The 14,574-nt window shown below is 48.4% G+C and overlaps 2 protein-coding genes across 3 annotated transcripts; one reads left to right on the top strand and one right to left on the bottom strand.

Moving 5' to 3' along the window:
* Positions 1–1,882: 1,882 nt before the first annotated feature.
* On the bottom strand, positions 1,883–7,829 carry LOC101545448 (GTPase IMAP family member 2). The gene is made up of 3 exons (XM_055130173.1): positions 7,604–7,829; positions 4,522–4,578; positions 1,883–2,880 (listed from the first exon to the last, which is right to left on the bottom strand). Exons 1-3 carry the CDS (start codon positions 7,827–7,829, stop codon positions 1,883–1,885), a joined length of 1,281 nt encoding a protein of 426 aa, XP_054986148.1.
* GIMAP6 (GTPase, IMAP family member 6) lies at positions 7,585–14,343 on the top strand. 2 transcript variants are annotated; one of them, XM_055137259.1, is made up of 3 exons: positions 7,585–7,783; positions 10,022–10,106; positions 11,334–14,343. In XM_055137259.1, the coding sequence occupies exons 2-3, from the start codon at positions 10,022–10,024 to the stop codon at positions 12,122–12,124; spliced, it is 876 nt and encodes a 291-aa protein (XP_054993234.1). In that variant the 5' UTR covers positions 7,585–7,783; the 3' UTR covers positions 12,125–14,343. The 2 variants fall into 2 exon arrangements, with proteins under 2 accessions (XP_054993234.1, XP_054993227.1); XM_055137252.1 differs by having other exon boundaries at positions 10,022–10,256.
* Positions 14,344–14,574: the final 231 nt, after the last annotated feature.

Below are 14,574 nucleotides of genomic sequence, written 5' to 3'. Positions count from 1 at the left end.
TCACTCCTCTTCTCTCAAGAGGATGATGAGAGCAAGGCTAGAAAGTGAGCCAATGTCAAGTGGTGAACGGGTTACCAAAGACTGGGCCATCGGCCTGTTCATGCCACTAGCCAGCCACATGGCCTACCTAACTCGGAAACTTCTTGAATTGGACTGTCCTGGAGGGAGTAAATTCTGAGCTTTTTGTATTTGTCGTCCAGGCTCTAACTTTTTATCTTTCTTGCCAGAACATTTTTTCTTTGTTTTTAAGATAGGAAAAGTTTTGACTTCCTGTTTTCCATCTGTTTCAGGGAACAGAGTCTTTTGAATGACTGACGCTCCTGCTGTTTTCATTTCCACTTCAGTGGGAAAGATGATGACAATTAATTTTATTATTGATTATTGATTAGTTTAATGTGAACACATGGTCCTCATAGCATGGCCAGGAACTGTCTCTGAACAAAGTTGGTGTGTCTCCCTCAAAATAAAAATAAAGAAAATTTGGGGCTGGAGTGATAGCACAGCGGGTAGGGCATTTGCTTGAACGTGGCCAACCCAAGTTCAAATCCCAGCATCCCATATGGTCCCCCAAGCACCGTCATGAGTAATTCCTGAATGCAGAGCCAGGAGTAACCCCTGTGCATCGTCGGATGTGAGCCAAAAAGAAAAAAAAAGGAACTTTACCAAGGCAAAATAATAATGACATGCGTTTTTTTAAATTTATGAAGTAATAATCTAAATAGAAGGGTAGAGAGTAAGTGGAATGCATTTGTAAGTGTCTTATATTTCACTAGATGCCTTGAACTTACTTCAAGGTAAGAGAATTAATGTATCACTGTCACTGTATCACTGCCATCCCATTGTTCATCGATTTACTTGAGCAGGCGCCAGTAACATCTCCATTCGTCCCGACCCTGACATTTTAGCAGCCTTTCCTTACTCGTCTTTCCCAATGCTGCCATATTGGAGGCTCTTTCAGAGTCAGGAGAATGAGACCTGTTATTCTTACTGTTTTTGGCATATTGAATACACCATGGGTAGCTTGCCAGGCTCTACTATGTGGGTGGGATACTCTTGGTTGTTTGCTGGGCTCTCCGAGAGGCAAATATATATATATATATATATATATATATATATATACTTATACATTTCCCTCTATGATTTTTTGCCTACTGTAGAGGAGAACCTGACAAGGGTACTAATGATAATGGTATATTATTACTAATGATAATAATGTATCTATGATACAGCATATATTTCAGACCCAAGAACAATGGAGAAAGATTAGAACAGTCTTGCATATCTGTTTATTTTGTAATATTAGTTGCACAGGAGGATTTTAACTGAATACAGAAGTTTTAAAATCAACTTTCCCAGCAACTTAAGGTTGACTGGCTTGATCTCAGAATTGATATTTTCATTTGTCTTTTGGGTCAACTCACATTCTTTAATTATTCTTTGTGAATCTAAAACTCCAGTTTTAGTCTCATATTCCTTTTATGGCGATTGTTTGCTTCCTTAGTGACTAATTAATCATAATGATTGTTTACTTGATGATTCTTTGTATCTTTGTAATTCATGGTAATTCAATAAAAAAGACATACTTTTAGGAATTTTATTATTGTTTTATAACTTTAATATAAATTTCATTGCTACTTTATTACATTCAGTTGAAATTATATTTTAATAATGAAAAAGAACATTTAGGAGCATGTAACTAATGTTAGAGATATATAAATAAGAAGAATTTTGTTTATAGCTTTTCAAAAGTTCTGGCACTATATAAAAAAGTAGTACCTTTTAGATAACTGATCTACTAACAAACTGAATATGTTAATTTGAAAGTTCCATAGTATCTCACAATTGATGGACATCAGACTCTGTGATTTATTCACTATAGTAACTAAACTACTGATATAAAGGTATGATCTGGGACACTTGCATGTCCAGTGGTATTTCTCAAAATTATCATTAATTTTTTGGGTATAATTAACAGGAAGCTACAGAACCAAGAGCACATAGTAAAGAATAAGCAGAGAGGAAGGGGGCACATTTTGGAGATTCCACAGAACATAATTAGGAGTTTCCCAAACAACTGAAGGCAAAATAAGAGACACACTAGCATTTTGGTCAGAGCTCTTCCTAGGCACTTGGCAGAGACCAGGGTTGAACTGCGTCGCTGAGTCTCCATGGACTTTCTCAGATGCCCTTTGAAATCCTGCAACCTTTCCCCTGACCACACGGGTCCACATTCTGATGCTGTTCCCAGGCCGTACAGTGGGTCGGTATAGTGGTTACCGCCTTTCTCCATCACCAGGCCTCGGATCACCGCCATCAACCCCTTTATTTGCTCATCCTGATCGCCCCCTTTTGCACCGTTGTTGAAGGCACAGACTCGTCCCCCGCACGCTGCCACCAGCTCCCGGAGGATGTGGGTATCTGAGCTGTGGATGTATTCCATCAGGGAGTCTCCTCCAAGGTCTTCCTTGTGTGTGAAGAGGATAATGGTGTGTTCCAGGGCCTCCTCTCCGAAGATCTCCGTCACTCTCTCTGCAGCCTTCTGGTCCTGGGTGGTGAACCGGCTGAGCTGCATCACCAGGATCAAAACACGGGGGCCTGGTGCGGAGAGCCAGTAGAGCCTCTGCACCTCTTTGTCCAGGGCATCCGAGTGACCCTCCTCAGAGAATATATCTGGCATGTCCACAACGACCATGTTCATCTCTTCCCACTTGCCCCGACTTTCACTGCATATCTTCGTGATGCCCTGGGCCCCCAGCCCGGACTTGAACACTTGTTTCCTGAGGATGCTGTTTCCAGTTGCACTTTTGCCAGTCCCTGACTTGCCCACCAGAATGATTCTCAGCTCTGATCCTCTGGTGTTTTGGCTCTTCATATTAAATCCTGTTAGGAGCAAGTTACTATGTTATTACTGCATTGATCATGCCAAGGGACTATTTCAATAAGGACACATTTACATAATATGGGGAAAGATGTCCTCCCAATAGACTGCATTTGTGAAATAGAACCCAATGAACATCAAATAGAATAAGTAATGATTTTCCAAGATTTTCCTAGGTCTCTCTGGCAGTACAAGATATTTTCATGTAGGGTCTTAAACAAAAGCCCTCATATGTTTGGTGGGGGTTGATAGATTCAGAAGTTATCTTGTGCACGGTGGACCCTAAATTGTCAGAGCTCCAAAGGTCAGAGCTTTGGCTGGATTACATCCCTAGGTGGATCTTGAAGCATGACTGTTTCAAGGCAAAAGATGGTTCCACTGGCCTGGAATAGGTAGAAACTTGATAAAGACCAGCCACGAATAGCTAAGTGACAGACATGCTGAAATGAGTGTGCAAAATGACTTTCATGAGGAATCAGCAGCTATTCCCTCATGGCTTAGAGGGAGAGCATGGCTTTTTAAAAATAAAATGGTTCAGAATATGGAAAACATAGTTCCATGGAAGCCGTTTACCACTGACTGTATCGATTTTGGTCCAGTGTTGTTTTTCAGAGACACAGAGACAGAGACCAGTAAGACAATGATTATTTTTCCATTTGGAGACACGTGAGACCCTGCTTTCCCACAGCCTTCTCTCAACACCCCTCATTTGTTTGAGCATGGCCTATAGGTGGGTGGAGAGTGGGCGGCTCTTCTTGTCTTACAGAGAAACCATCAGTGCCTTCCCGGGTGAATGAATAAGCAGCAGGTGGTGCCTCAGTTTCAGTGCTCTGCCAGCAGGCCTGCTTCTTTATATTTTTTCTTTGTGAGCCATACCTGGTGGTGCTCAAAGTTCACTCCTGGCTCTGTGTTCAGTAATCACTTACGGTGGGGCTCAGGAAACCCTATGGGGTTCCGGGGATGGAACCCAGGTCTGCCACATGTCAGGCAAGTGCCCTACCCACTGTAGTGTTGCTCTGGCCCCACTGTGCCCGTCTTGCTGTCATTTTCTCTCCTCTCAGGACCTCCTGCCCTTTCCTTGCTTTCCTTGCTCCTGCCCTTCCTCTTCCCATTTCCTTTCCTGGATCTGCTGCCCCGTGTAGATTTAGTCGCATTCCTTCTCCGTTTCCCCACCTGGGTCCTTTCCTGGAGCAATCTCTCTACCATGTCTTCATTTGAGTCCCTGCCCAGGGACTCAGTGAATTCAGAGCTGGACACTGGCAGACACCCTCCCGGTAAATATAAAAATGCACCCAACTGGCCCTGTCAGGACCTGAACCCCACTCTATTTGCTCAGGAGCCCGTGATCTGCTCCCCTCCTGTGAGTGGGGGCACCTTCACCACACATGTGCTTTTCTTGCTGAATCCCAGCTCCTTGTCCCAGAGCTGCACAGGCCTGAAGCACAACCCCACAGTGTGACCTGTTTCTTCCTTTTGTTTCTTTCTGGGAGAAACTCTGCAGGAAAATAGAAACTAAGGCAGCCCGTAAACTGAAGTCATCCTGGCAAGAGGGCAAAGTTTTCTTTAAAACCCGGCCCCCTCCCTCCTGCACAGTTGGGGAACTAGAAATCATCAGGTAGAACTTTTCATAAATGTGAACTTACCTGGTTTTTGGTTAATAGCAGCAGACTCTCTCGTTTCAAACCTGAGATTGGTCAAGTCTCAAAGAGAAAGTGAAAGCCAAAGTGAACACTAGTCTGTGTTCGTTCCAGGGGTTTTTGTCTAAAATTCTCGTTTATGCCTCACACACAAGGGAAATAGTTAAATTGGAAAATTTAATCAGTAGATTTGTGTTATTCTGGTCTTTGCTCCTCAATAATGAAAAAAAGTGTGTTGTATAATTTCAGTTGGACAGGAAATCAGGGCAAAATTGTTTTGACTTCCTCTGAGTGGGGACATGGATGTGTCTTAGGATGTGAGTCTGAGGTCTTCGTGATGGAACTGGAATTCTACTATTAGTTCCTCTGTTTTCCAGGTCTTTGGACTGACTGATTTATCTTCCTGGCTCCCCAGGGTCTTTGGTTTGCTGAATGTAGATCTGGGGGTTTTCAGTCCCATCATTACACAAAACCAAATCCTTAAGATATATAAACCTTAGAAACCAATTCATTATATCTGTCTCTTTTATTTGTATACACACGTGTAAATCCATAGACACATACACACGTACAAGTGGAAATATTTGGGAAATAGGACAATTTCCCAAGTTTAACCACATCAGTGATTTAGATGTTCACGCCTCAGAAAGAATGCTTCCAACCTTCTCTCTGAGAGAAATATTGAAAGGAAGGAGGACTTAGGGGGAGAAAAAATATATACACGCATTATTTTTATATCTCTGGAAAACTCTGACTTATATACTCAGGAAGAAAAGGTGGCTACCACTGTGAGATAAGAATAAAAATAACAAGCCAAAATCCCCAAATCACTGATATGGGGCTTAAGCTCTAAACCAGGGAAAGCCGGTGGCTCTGTGCCCAAGTAGAGTCGGCAGATGCCTCTCTGGAACCTGAGCTTTGTTTGTTTGTTTGTTTGAATTTTTTGTTAGTGAAACACCATATGGTACAGCTGCAGGTTTACAAACTTTCATGCTTGCATTTCAGTTCTACAATGATCGAGTACCCATCCCTCCACCAGTGCCCATTCTCCACCACCAATGACCCCAGTCTCCCTTCTCCCCCACTTACCCCCCTCCCTTCCCCGCCTCTGTGGCAGGGCATTCCTTTTTGTTCTCTTTCTCCTTTTGGGTGTTGTGGTTTGCAATAGAGGTATTGAGTGGCCATCATGTTCGGTCTATACTCTACTTTCCCGAGCGGATCCCCCAGACGCCCTTTACTTGGTGTTCCGTTCTCTGTTTGGGCTGCCTTTTCCACCAGCATATACTGGTGGAATATGCTGATGATGATGCTTCCAAGCATCATCCTCAAGCCATCCACTACAAGGTTTGGATGTGAGTTCAGCGTGCTGGGGAGAGGGAATACAAGTGCTGCCACCTGAGTAGTGCCTGCCACACAGAGGGCCACGCCCCCTACAGTGGAGGCCACACCCCCTACAGTGGAGGCCACGCCCCTATAGTGGAGGCCACGCTCCCTACAGTGGAGGCCACGCCCCCAGACAATCCCAGATGCTAGTCTCAGGGCCCACAGAACTGCAAAGAAGATGGGTGGGCGGGCGCTCCAGTGGAACTCAGGCAGGTGTTTCCAGATATCCCGAGTGACTGAGGGGCGGTGGGGGTGCGCAGCACAGGGCAGGGGCGTGTGGGGCAGGGGCACGCAGACTGATGAACCTGCAGAGATGACCCGCAGGGCGGCAGGTAGGTGGATGGGCGCTCCAGCGGAGCTCAGGCAGGTGCTCTCAGATGTCCCATTGGCTCCCTGACGGGGGCGGGGGGGTGGGGCGTGGCGTGGGGCAGGGGCTCGCAGACTGACAAACCTGGAGCCTGAGGTTTGACTCAGAGGACAGGGAGCTGTAGATGGGACCCGGGTTATGCCATTGATCCGACAAGGACCCTTAGCAGTTCAGTCGCATCAACACCCTTCTCTTAGTCTCTGATTAAGAACAAAACAAAAGAAACCGCACAAACCCTTTCTAAAATCACCCTGATTTGTGTCTTTTTAAAAAATTATAAAATATTTAATGTATCACCGTGAGGTACAGTTACAGACTTATAAATATTTGTGCTTAGGTTTCAGTCATAAAATGATTGAGTGCCCATCCCTCAACCAGTGCCTGTTCTCCACCACCAATGTTCCCAGTGTGCAGATCGTTACAAAGCCAGTCGACCAAAAGCTTACATTTGGTAAACTGGGAACACCTGTAAAAGCAATTAGAGGTCTCCCCAAGAGCCTCCTTCCCTCTCGGAGAGCCCAGCAAGCTGCGGAGAGTATCCCGCCTGCACGGCAGAGACTGACAAGCTACTCGTGGAGTATTCAATATGCCAAACACAGTAACAACAACGGGTCTCATTTTCCTGATCCTGAAAGAGCCTCAAATACAGCAGAGGTGGGAAAGATGAGAGGAGAGGCTGCTAAAATCTCAGAGCTGTGGCAAATGGAGACGTTACTGGTGCCCACTTGAGCAAGCTGAGGAACAACGGGATGACAGTGCTACAGTGCTATCTTCTTCCCACAGACCTCTTTAACTCAGAGAAGTTGGATGGACTGACAGAGTCCTGGAAACATACTTTTGAGGATGCTGAGGGCTTTCCCCCTAACGTGCTGTTCAGCTGCTGCTCCCTCAACAGCGGTGTTCTGTAGACATATATTCTCGACTTGCTGTTCGCCTCTACCCTCTCATTCAACGGAAATATTTGGGAATTATGACAGTTCTAAGTCTTATCGCATGAGTGATTGAGGGTCCAAGCCCCAGAAAGAATATTTCAGACCTGAGAGAAAATATTAAAGGGAAGAAAAATTCAGGGGAAGAACACTACATTTTTGCTTTCCTTAAACAGAGGCACTGGGCATCTGCAGGAGGGAAAGATTCTCCCACAAGGGACATTTAAAAAAACGTGTGAGTTCTCATTTGGGGAAAAAAAGAGAACATTTTGCATTTCTGTTTTTCCTGTTTTGGCAGGCGCGGGGTGAAAGCGGCTCTGGACGCAGGCGCGCCTGTGCGGGTTCCTGCCGCCACTTCCTGCTTTTCTCTGTCATGAGGAGGGTTTGTGACTGAGCTTTCGGGTCTCACTTGAGTGGAAAATATAGGCGACATCTTCATATACCTGAGATATTTTAAGCTGCTGCTGCTGCTGCTGCTCTTCACGTTTCCCCTGAAGACAGTCTGAAGCTCCGAGAGGAGAGACAAGGAACTCACAGGGGAGCCAGAGCCGAGGGCAGAGCTGGGCTTCCAGCCCCAGCTGGCAGGGCGGTAAGTGGCCGGGTGGGGTGGCGGTGACTGTGTGCGGTGGGTACATTTGAGTCTGTGTGGTTGTGTTGGGAGCGCCTGTGTGTGTGTGTGTGTCGTGTTTGGGTTTGCAAGTGTTGTCGGCTGTGTTTGTGAGGGTATGTTTGTGAGTGTTGCCTGCTGTTTCTTATGTCTGTGTGTCACTGGGTCAATAGGAAGACCTGTGACTTAGGGTGGGGAAATTTTATCCCTCTGCTTCTGCCTCCACGTCTCTGGTTACTGTAGGGAAGAACTCTGCTGTCACTGTCATTATTTTGGGGGAGCGTGGGGGCTTGGTTATACCCAGTGGTGCTCAGGGCTTATTCCTGGCTCTGTGCTCAGGGATTTCTCCTGGCACTTCTCAAGGGATCATATGGGGTCCTGGGACTGAACCGGAGTCAGCTGCATTCAAGGCAAGCGCCTTCCTGCTGTTCTCTCTCTCTCCAAACTCCATCACTGTCATTCTTGAGAAACACTCCAAGGCAGAGGGCAACCACCCTCGGTCTGTGCTGGAGACAAACTACAGACTGCGGTTCCTGTGAGGTGCCATGCATGGCTGTTCTAGGGCAGGGAGAGGTGAGGGTGTAGACACCCTTTGGATGCTACAGGGGGTATAGTTATTCCCTTTGGGATTCTATTGCCTCTTGTCCTGGAACCTCTGCCCTTCTGTTCAGCCACCCTTCCCCTCGTGGAAGCAGATTTCCTTGGTAAAGTGTAGTGTCAGTTTCCACCAAGGACAGAGGAAGCCAAAGACAAAGGGCCCAAGGGAAATGCAGTTAGCAGAGATCATTCCAGAAGCCTCTGACAGGAATAGGCTATGTCCTCACTAGAGGAGAGTCTGGGTCTGGGTGAGGCTTTTCCTCAGGCTGGTCAGTCCCTGCTCAGGGCTGCTGGGGAAGTCCAGCAAGCCTGAACTGAGTCCATCCCTGCCTGCAACCTGGGCTGACATGACTGACTCGGCCAGTAGATGCGGCAGGAGCCACGCTGGGCCTCAGGGGTCTCGCCTGGGCAGTGGGGGAGGATTGAGGTTGCTTCCAGGTCAATGGTGTCCAGTGACTGTGGCCACAGGAACTGTCTCTCTGGGTCCACAAGCCCAGAACCTTCCTAGGAGTCCTTCTGACTTCAACATGTCCCTGGTCCTACATGCTTGGGAAAGGTCACATGGTTCCCTGTCCACTCCTGCAGAAAATGTCCAGCAAGGACAGCATAAAGGCTCCTGCACCAGGGCGATGCCAGTCCCTGGGCGTGCTCTCGTCAGGAGGGGACAAGAGTTCCTGGCTGAGGTGACATGGACCTGCTGTGCTCTAAAGTGTCACAAGATACATCAGGATCCTACAGGGAAGAGGTGAAGGGCATGTACTGGGCCCTGCCCCACCTATGGGGACACTGAGGCCAGGCAGAGGGACCGCTCTGAGGAATGGCTGTGGGGGTGACTACTGAGGCGTCCTGAAGCTCAGCAAGACTCTGCTCAGCCTGTGCCACTCCTGGGCTGTGGCCTCCTCCTCCTGGTCCCCCAGACAGTTGCCTCGGCATCTGCAGTCACGCCACATGCCTTCCCTATGGGCCCAGTCTGGCTACTCTCTTTGCCCCAAGACCCCGAGATCTCCAGCCCTCACTGAGCCCCCAGCGCTGCTACTCAGACAGTCCTGCCCTGCTCTGAGCCCTGTTCCTCTCCCTCACATGACCGCCCGGGGCCCTTGTCTGCTCAAGGCGGCCCTTTCCTCAGGGCATGGGTGACTGCACCTTCTCCATGAGATCTCAGATCCCAGTGGAGACCACAGGGGGAGGGAGGAGCAGGGAGGAGGAGAGAGATTAGGCCTCTCAGGGCAGTAAAGGTCTCAGACTCGCCACCCTTCCCTGCTCTAAAGTGAACTATGAAAAGGACATAAGGGAAGGAGAAAAGCAATATTTCACTTACAAATACAAAAATCAGAGAATTTGAGACTTTGACTTTACAAGCCACAGGTACCGCCCAGGGGAAACAAGTGATTCACAGGTAGAGAAAGCAGAGCACAGAGAAGTTAAGGATGAATACCGAGGAAAGGGGAGTGCTTCAGGAGCATGTGCTATTACTCAGTAAACCTAAACTTGTGGTAGAGGAGAAAGCACAAACCAATGTGATCCTACAATAGTGAAGCAGACTGGCTCCTTCTGTAAGAGACAGTCAGGTGCCTCTTCAGTCTTGGTGGCAGCAAGAGCACATAGAACTGTTTTTCTTTCTAGATGGAGGAGGAAGGATCTGAGTGGGTCCTTCTCCAGACCCCAGCTGGAGCGCAGTCTCGGAATCCTAACGCAGACCTGCAGGCAGGTAAAATAACTGTCCCAGCAGATGTGACCTTAGGACAGGCACAGACTGGACCTGCAGTTCAGGTGAAGTTTGCAGAGGAAGAGGACTCAACGGACACAGAGACTGACTCCCCAGGGTCTGTCCTCACCCCAGAAGTGACAGAATCACCTGGTGAGTTCTCCCCACGATGAGGGCCTGACCCACGGAGACAATCACTTCCCTTCCCCTGAGGCCGGTCAGACCTGCAGTGGGTTTGGTTCACCAGGACCAGCCCTCAGGGCCACGGTCTGCAGAGCCCCCGGGATAAGCAGGTGGTGCTGGTTGTGCCTCAGATACAGCTCCTCTCCCGAGGCTTCTCCCAAACAGACACTGACCTGGGTGTGGGCTCAACCCTCATGGGCCTGATCTGCCACTCACCTGGGGAAACAGATCCAGGTGCTGGAGACTCACTTATTTACTTCCTGGGAGAGTCACTGTCACTATCACTGTCATCTCGTTGTTCATCGATTTTCTTGAGCAGGCACCAGTAACATCTCCATTGTGAGACTTGTTGTTACTGTTTTTGGCATATTGAATATGCCATGGGTAGCTTGCCAGGATCTGCCAAGCAGCAAGATACTCTTGGTAGCTTGCCGGGCTCTCTGAGAGGGGCAGAGGAATCGAACCCAGGTTGGCCACAGCAAGGTGAACGCCCTACCCACTGTGCTATCGCTCATACATGGGAGAGTATATTTGTGAATTATGAGGCATTTGAACACACGATTATTTCACTGCATAAAACACATTCCCTGACCTGAACGACGGAAAACATTCAAATGAAGTCATCACATAGAAAAGTGCTAACAGTACAAGTCTGACAACTTCTGTACACAAAGGTAAACATTATGAAAAAGAAAAACAACCCTGGAGCTCACTTGACAGTGGCGAATCTAAAGTCACGATGAGCACTGGCTCTGGGATGCCCAGAGGGGCCTCATCCTGTGTCCAGTTTTACAGGAACTCTGAGCACAGACAGAGAGCACCTTTCACCTCCCCAGAGAAAGCTGTGGCACACCCTGCACATACACAGACGTGCACATGCATGCACACACAAGGACTGCTGGCCCAGCTCACACACACACTGTTCAGAAATGCCAAGAGATGCTGGCGCGGCGCTGTCTCCGACGCAAGAGGGCAGGGAACCTCCCCCGCAGGGCTCTGCAGGTGGCTGGCCTCCAAGCCCTAGCCCTCTGCTTCCCTCGAATCTAGGTGTGCCGGAGAGCGAGGAGACCCCCCAGACGCTGAGGCTGATGGTGGTGGGGAAAAGCGGAAGTGGGAAGAGCGCCACCGGGAACAGCATCCTGGGCCGGACCCAGTTCGAGTCGAGACTCAGCGCTGCGCCTGTGACACGGACCTTCCAGACGGGGACGAGTGAGTGGGCCGGGAAGCAGCTGGAGGTGATGGACACCCCCGATCTCCTGTGTCCCTTGGACCCTCCTGCGGCGTCCGCCCAGCGCATGTGCGAGGCGGTCACCTTGTCCTCCCCGGGGCCCCACGCGGTGCTGCTGGTGACCCAGTTGGGCCGCTTCACAGAGCAGGATCGCCAGGCGGCCCTGCGCCTCCAGCAGCTCTTCGGGGCGGGCGTGCTGGCACACACCATCCTGGTGTTCACCCGCAGCGAGGACCTGGCTGGAGGCTCCCTGGACGAGTACCTGCGGGGCTCGGACAACCGGGACCTGGCCAGGCTGGACGCGCTGTGCGCGCGGCGCCACTGCGGCTTCAACAACAGGGCGCAGGGGCGCGAGCGGGAGGACCAGCTCCGGGCGCTCATGGAGCAGGTGGAGGTTGTGCTGTGGGAACACGAGGGCCGGTGCTACAGCAACAGCGCGTACCTGTACTGGCGGGAGAGGCCACATGAGGACGGGCCAGCGAGGCCAGCGGTCCCGGGGCAAGGCTCCCAGGAGGAGGCGGAGGAGGAGGCCTGGCTAGAGGAGCTGTGCAGGGTCCAGAGGGAGTCTGAGGAATCCCACAAACGTGTCCTGGGGAGCGCGCTCCTTTGAGGGAAGGCTGGCCTGTGGCTGGGCACAGCTGCTTCCCGCCAGCCCCCTGCAGCCGGAGTCCAGCTTCTAGACTTGCTCTATCTTCATGGAGCACTCACCCTCCCAGTCTCAGGCCAGTCTCGTGCCTGCTGTGGTTGGGGGCTGCAGCTTCCTTCGTTCCAGCTCACATCCCAGAGCCCCTTGGCGCTCTCTCCTGGGGCTCCCTCACACACAGCCCGGCATCTCGCCTACATTCTTATTGAGATGACTCCCTTTCCCCTGATAGAATCAAAGCTTTGGGCACACTGTGCCTCATTATTCCACTGTGACCACCCAGAGCATCTTGGTCACTGGAATTTCTCCTCCAATGTTGACGATGCATGTCAGAGTGGGGAGAAGAACAGGGGCCTTCATATTCCTTGGTTTATACCCTCTACAGAAATGGTGTCGGCAGATTGACTCTTAGAACTTTTGCTGGCCTGTGTGTGGTGGGTTAAAATATAGCAAACGCTCCTGTGTCATGTGGGGAGATGTACGTTGCCGGGCAGAGAGATTCAACCCAGGGATTCAACACAGGACTCAACCCAAAGGACATTCCGTGCACCCACTTTTAAAGGAGAACATAAATGAAGAGCTAATGAATTCCATGGCAAGGTTCAGGTGATAAGATAAAAAAAAATGCAGTGACCCAGATGTCTAAGATGTGACGATAGTTTTGACTCTAGTTCATTGAAATGCCATGTGAACCACAAAGAGGAGCATTACCCAGAGGCAAACTTAATTAGGGGCTCATGTACCCCTACTCTTTCCGCATGATACCTGGTATTTGGTGTTTGAAAAACAAAGGCATTTCATCCCTGCCTCAATTCTTCTTTTCAGGGAAAGGGAAATCCTCTTTCCCTCCTCCCTTGAAAGTGGGGCTAGAAGGATGCCTGGGGTGAGTGTCTGCTGTGAGAGTTCCCAGGCAGGGCTGTGACATGAAGGCACAGAGAGAACAGGGACCTTGAGTAAGCAGGTGGATAGCATAAACATGACAGGGAGAAGCCGGTTTGATGGGGGACATTCCGGAAGCCCATGGTGTATTTCTGGAGAGCCGCTTTACTGAAAGTGTTCGAGCAATGTGGGGTAAGAAAAGAGCGGATCCAGATGTTGGTCTTTCTTGCCCTTGCGACAAGTGTCTTAGGGCACAGGTGGAGAACTTCCTCCTGATGCACCTCACTTTCTCTGAGATTCAAGATGTTGCTGGGGACATCCTGGGGAGTCTGACTAAGTTTGAATGCACATAGAATGAATGTCATGGGGAAATACCTTTGATGGCTGTCCTTGTTCCTCCTTTAAATGGTCTCTTGTGAAGAGGGTGGGGAATGGAATTTCTCTGGGTGTTGACAACCTTGGGATTCACCTCAAAACCTAGAATATCACCTTTTACCTGTCTGTATAGTAATCCATTGATTGGAGAGTCTCTGTCAACCCCCACAGATTTCTGGTCTCACAGCTGAAGGCCATGGCAGCCATCTTCCTCCAAATCAGTGAACTCCTGAGGAAGTTTAAGTACCTCTACTGTTGAAAGACACAGAGAAGAGTGTCAAGGCTGATCTGAGACTTATTTTGTATATTTAAGAAAGCTTTTTGTACCAGGACTCTTCACTAAACTTATGGTCCATTTCCAATTGATCAAAGTGCAATATATTCTGTATTAAAAGTACAATACTTGTATTAAAATTTCACAATCTCAAAAGTTTATGCCAGTATTTTGAATTCTGTTTATCTTCTATGTATTATTCTCCTAAATGAATAAAATATTGACTTGATAATAGTGTTTTTGATTATAATAAGGTCAACTCTTCCTCAACCTACATTTTATATTTTCTTGGTTTTCCTCAGGTACTTATTCTTGTGAAAATTAAAATCACAGGGCCAGAGAGACAATTTGTTCATGGCAAGCAGGAGTAGATATATGGAAGGAAGCATGTGGTATGTGTAGAAAGAGAGGAGAGTGTGCAAAGCTTGGAACAAAGCATAACCATCTGAAAAGTAAAGGTGCTGAGATGATCAGTTAAGGTGTGATTGCTCAATACTAGGGAACTGCTTTTGAGAGAATAGCTGAGACAGAGACATAAGTCCAACCACAGTAAATCCAAGAATTCTAAGGGAACAATTTGCCCCCCTAGTTTTCTGGACCGGTGGTCCAAGACTGTTGCCTGGTTCCTGGAGTGTTCTCACAGGCTCATAAGTCCTGATGTCTTGGGCCATACACTACCAGAAACTCCTAGCATTTAACTAAATAAAAATAACATGATAATTTTCACTCAATTTAAACACAAACATCTGGAGAAAATAGTTTGCAGTAAAGGATGAGAAACAGGAAAAAATCTCTATCCTTATTAAAAATTAACGGTTCTCAGGGTAATGTGACTTAGAAGTAATTTAAGTGCCTGCTAGAACAAACTCAGAATTCTTCAGAAAAATTC

The sequence above is a fragment of the Sorex araneus genome, chromosome 1, assembly GCF_027595985.1.
Source record: "Sorex araneus isolate mSorAra2 chromosome 1, mSorAra2.pri, whole genome shotgun sequence".
In the NCBI taxonomy this organism is placed as follows: Eukaryota; Metazoa; Chordata; class Mammalia; order Eulipotyphla; family Soricidae; genus Sorex; species Sorex araneus.
This window is presented reverse-complemented; position numbering and strand designations above follow the sequence as displayed.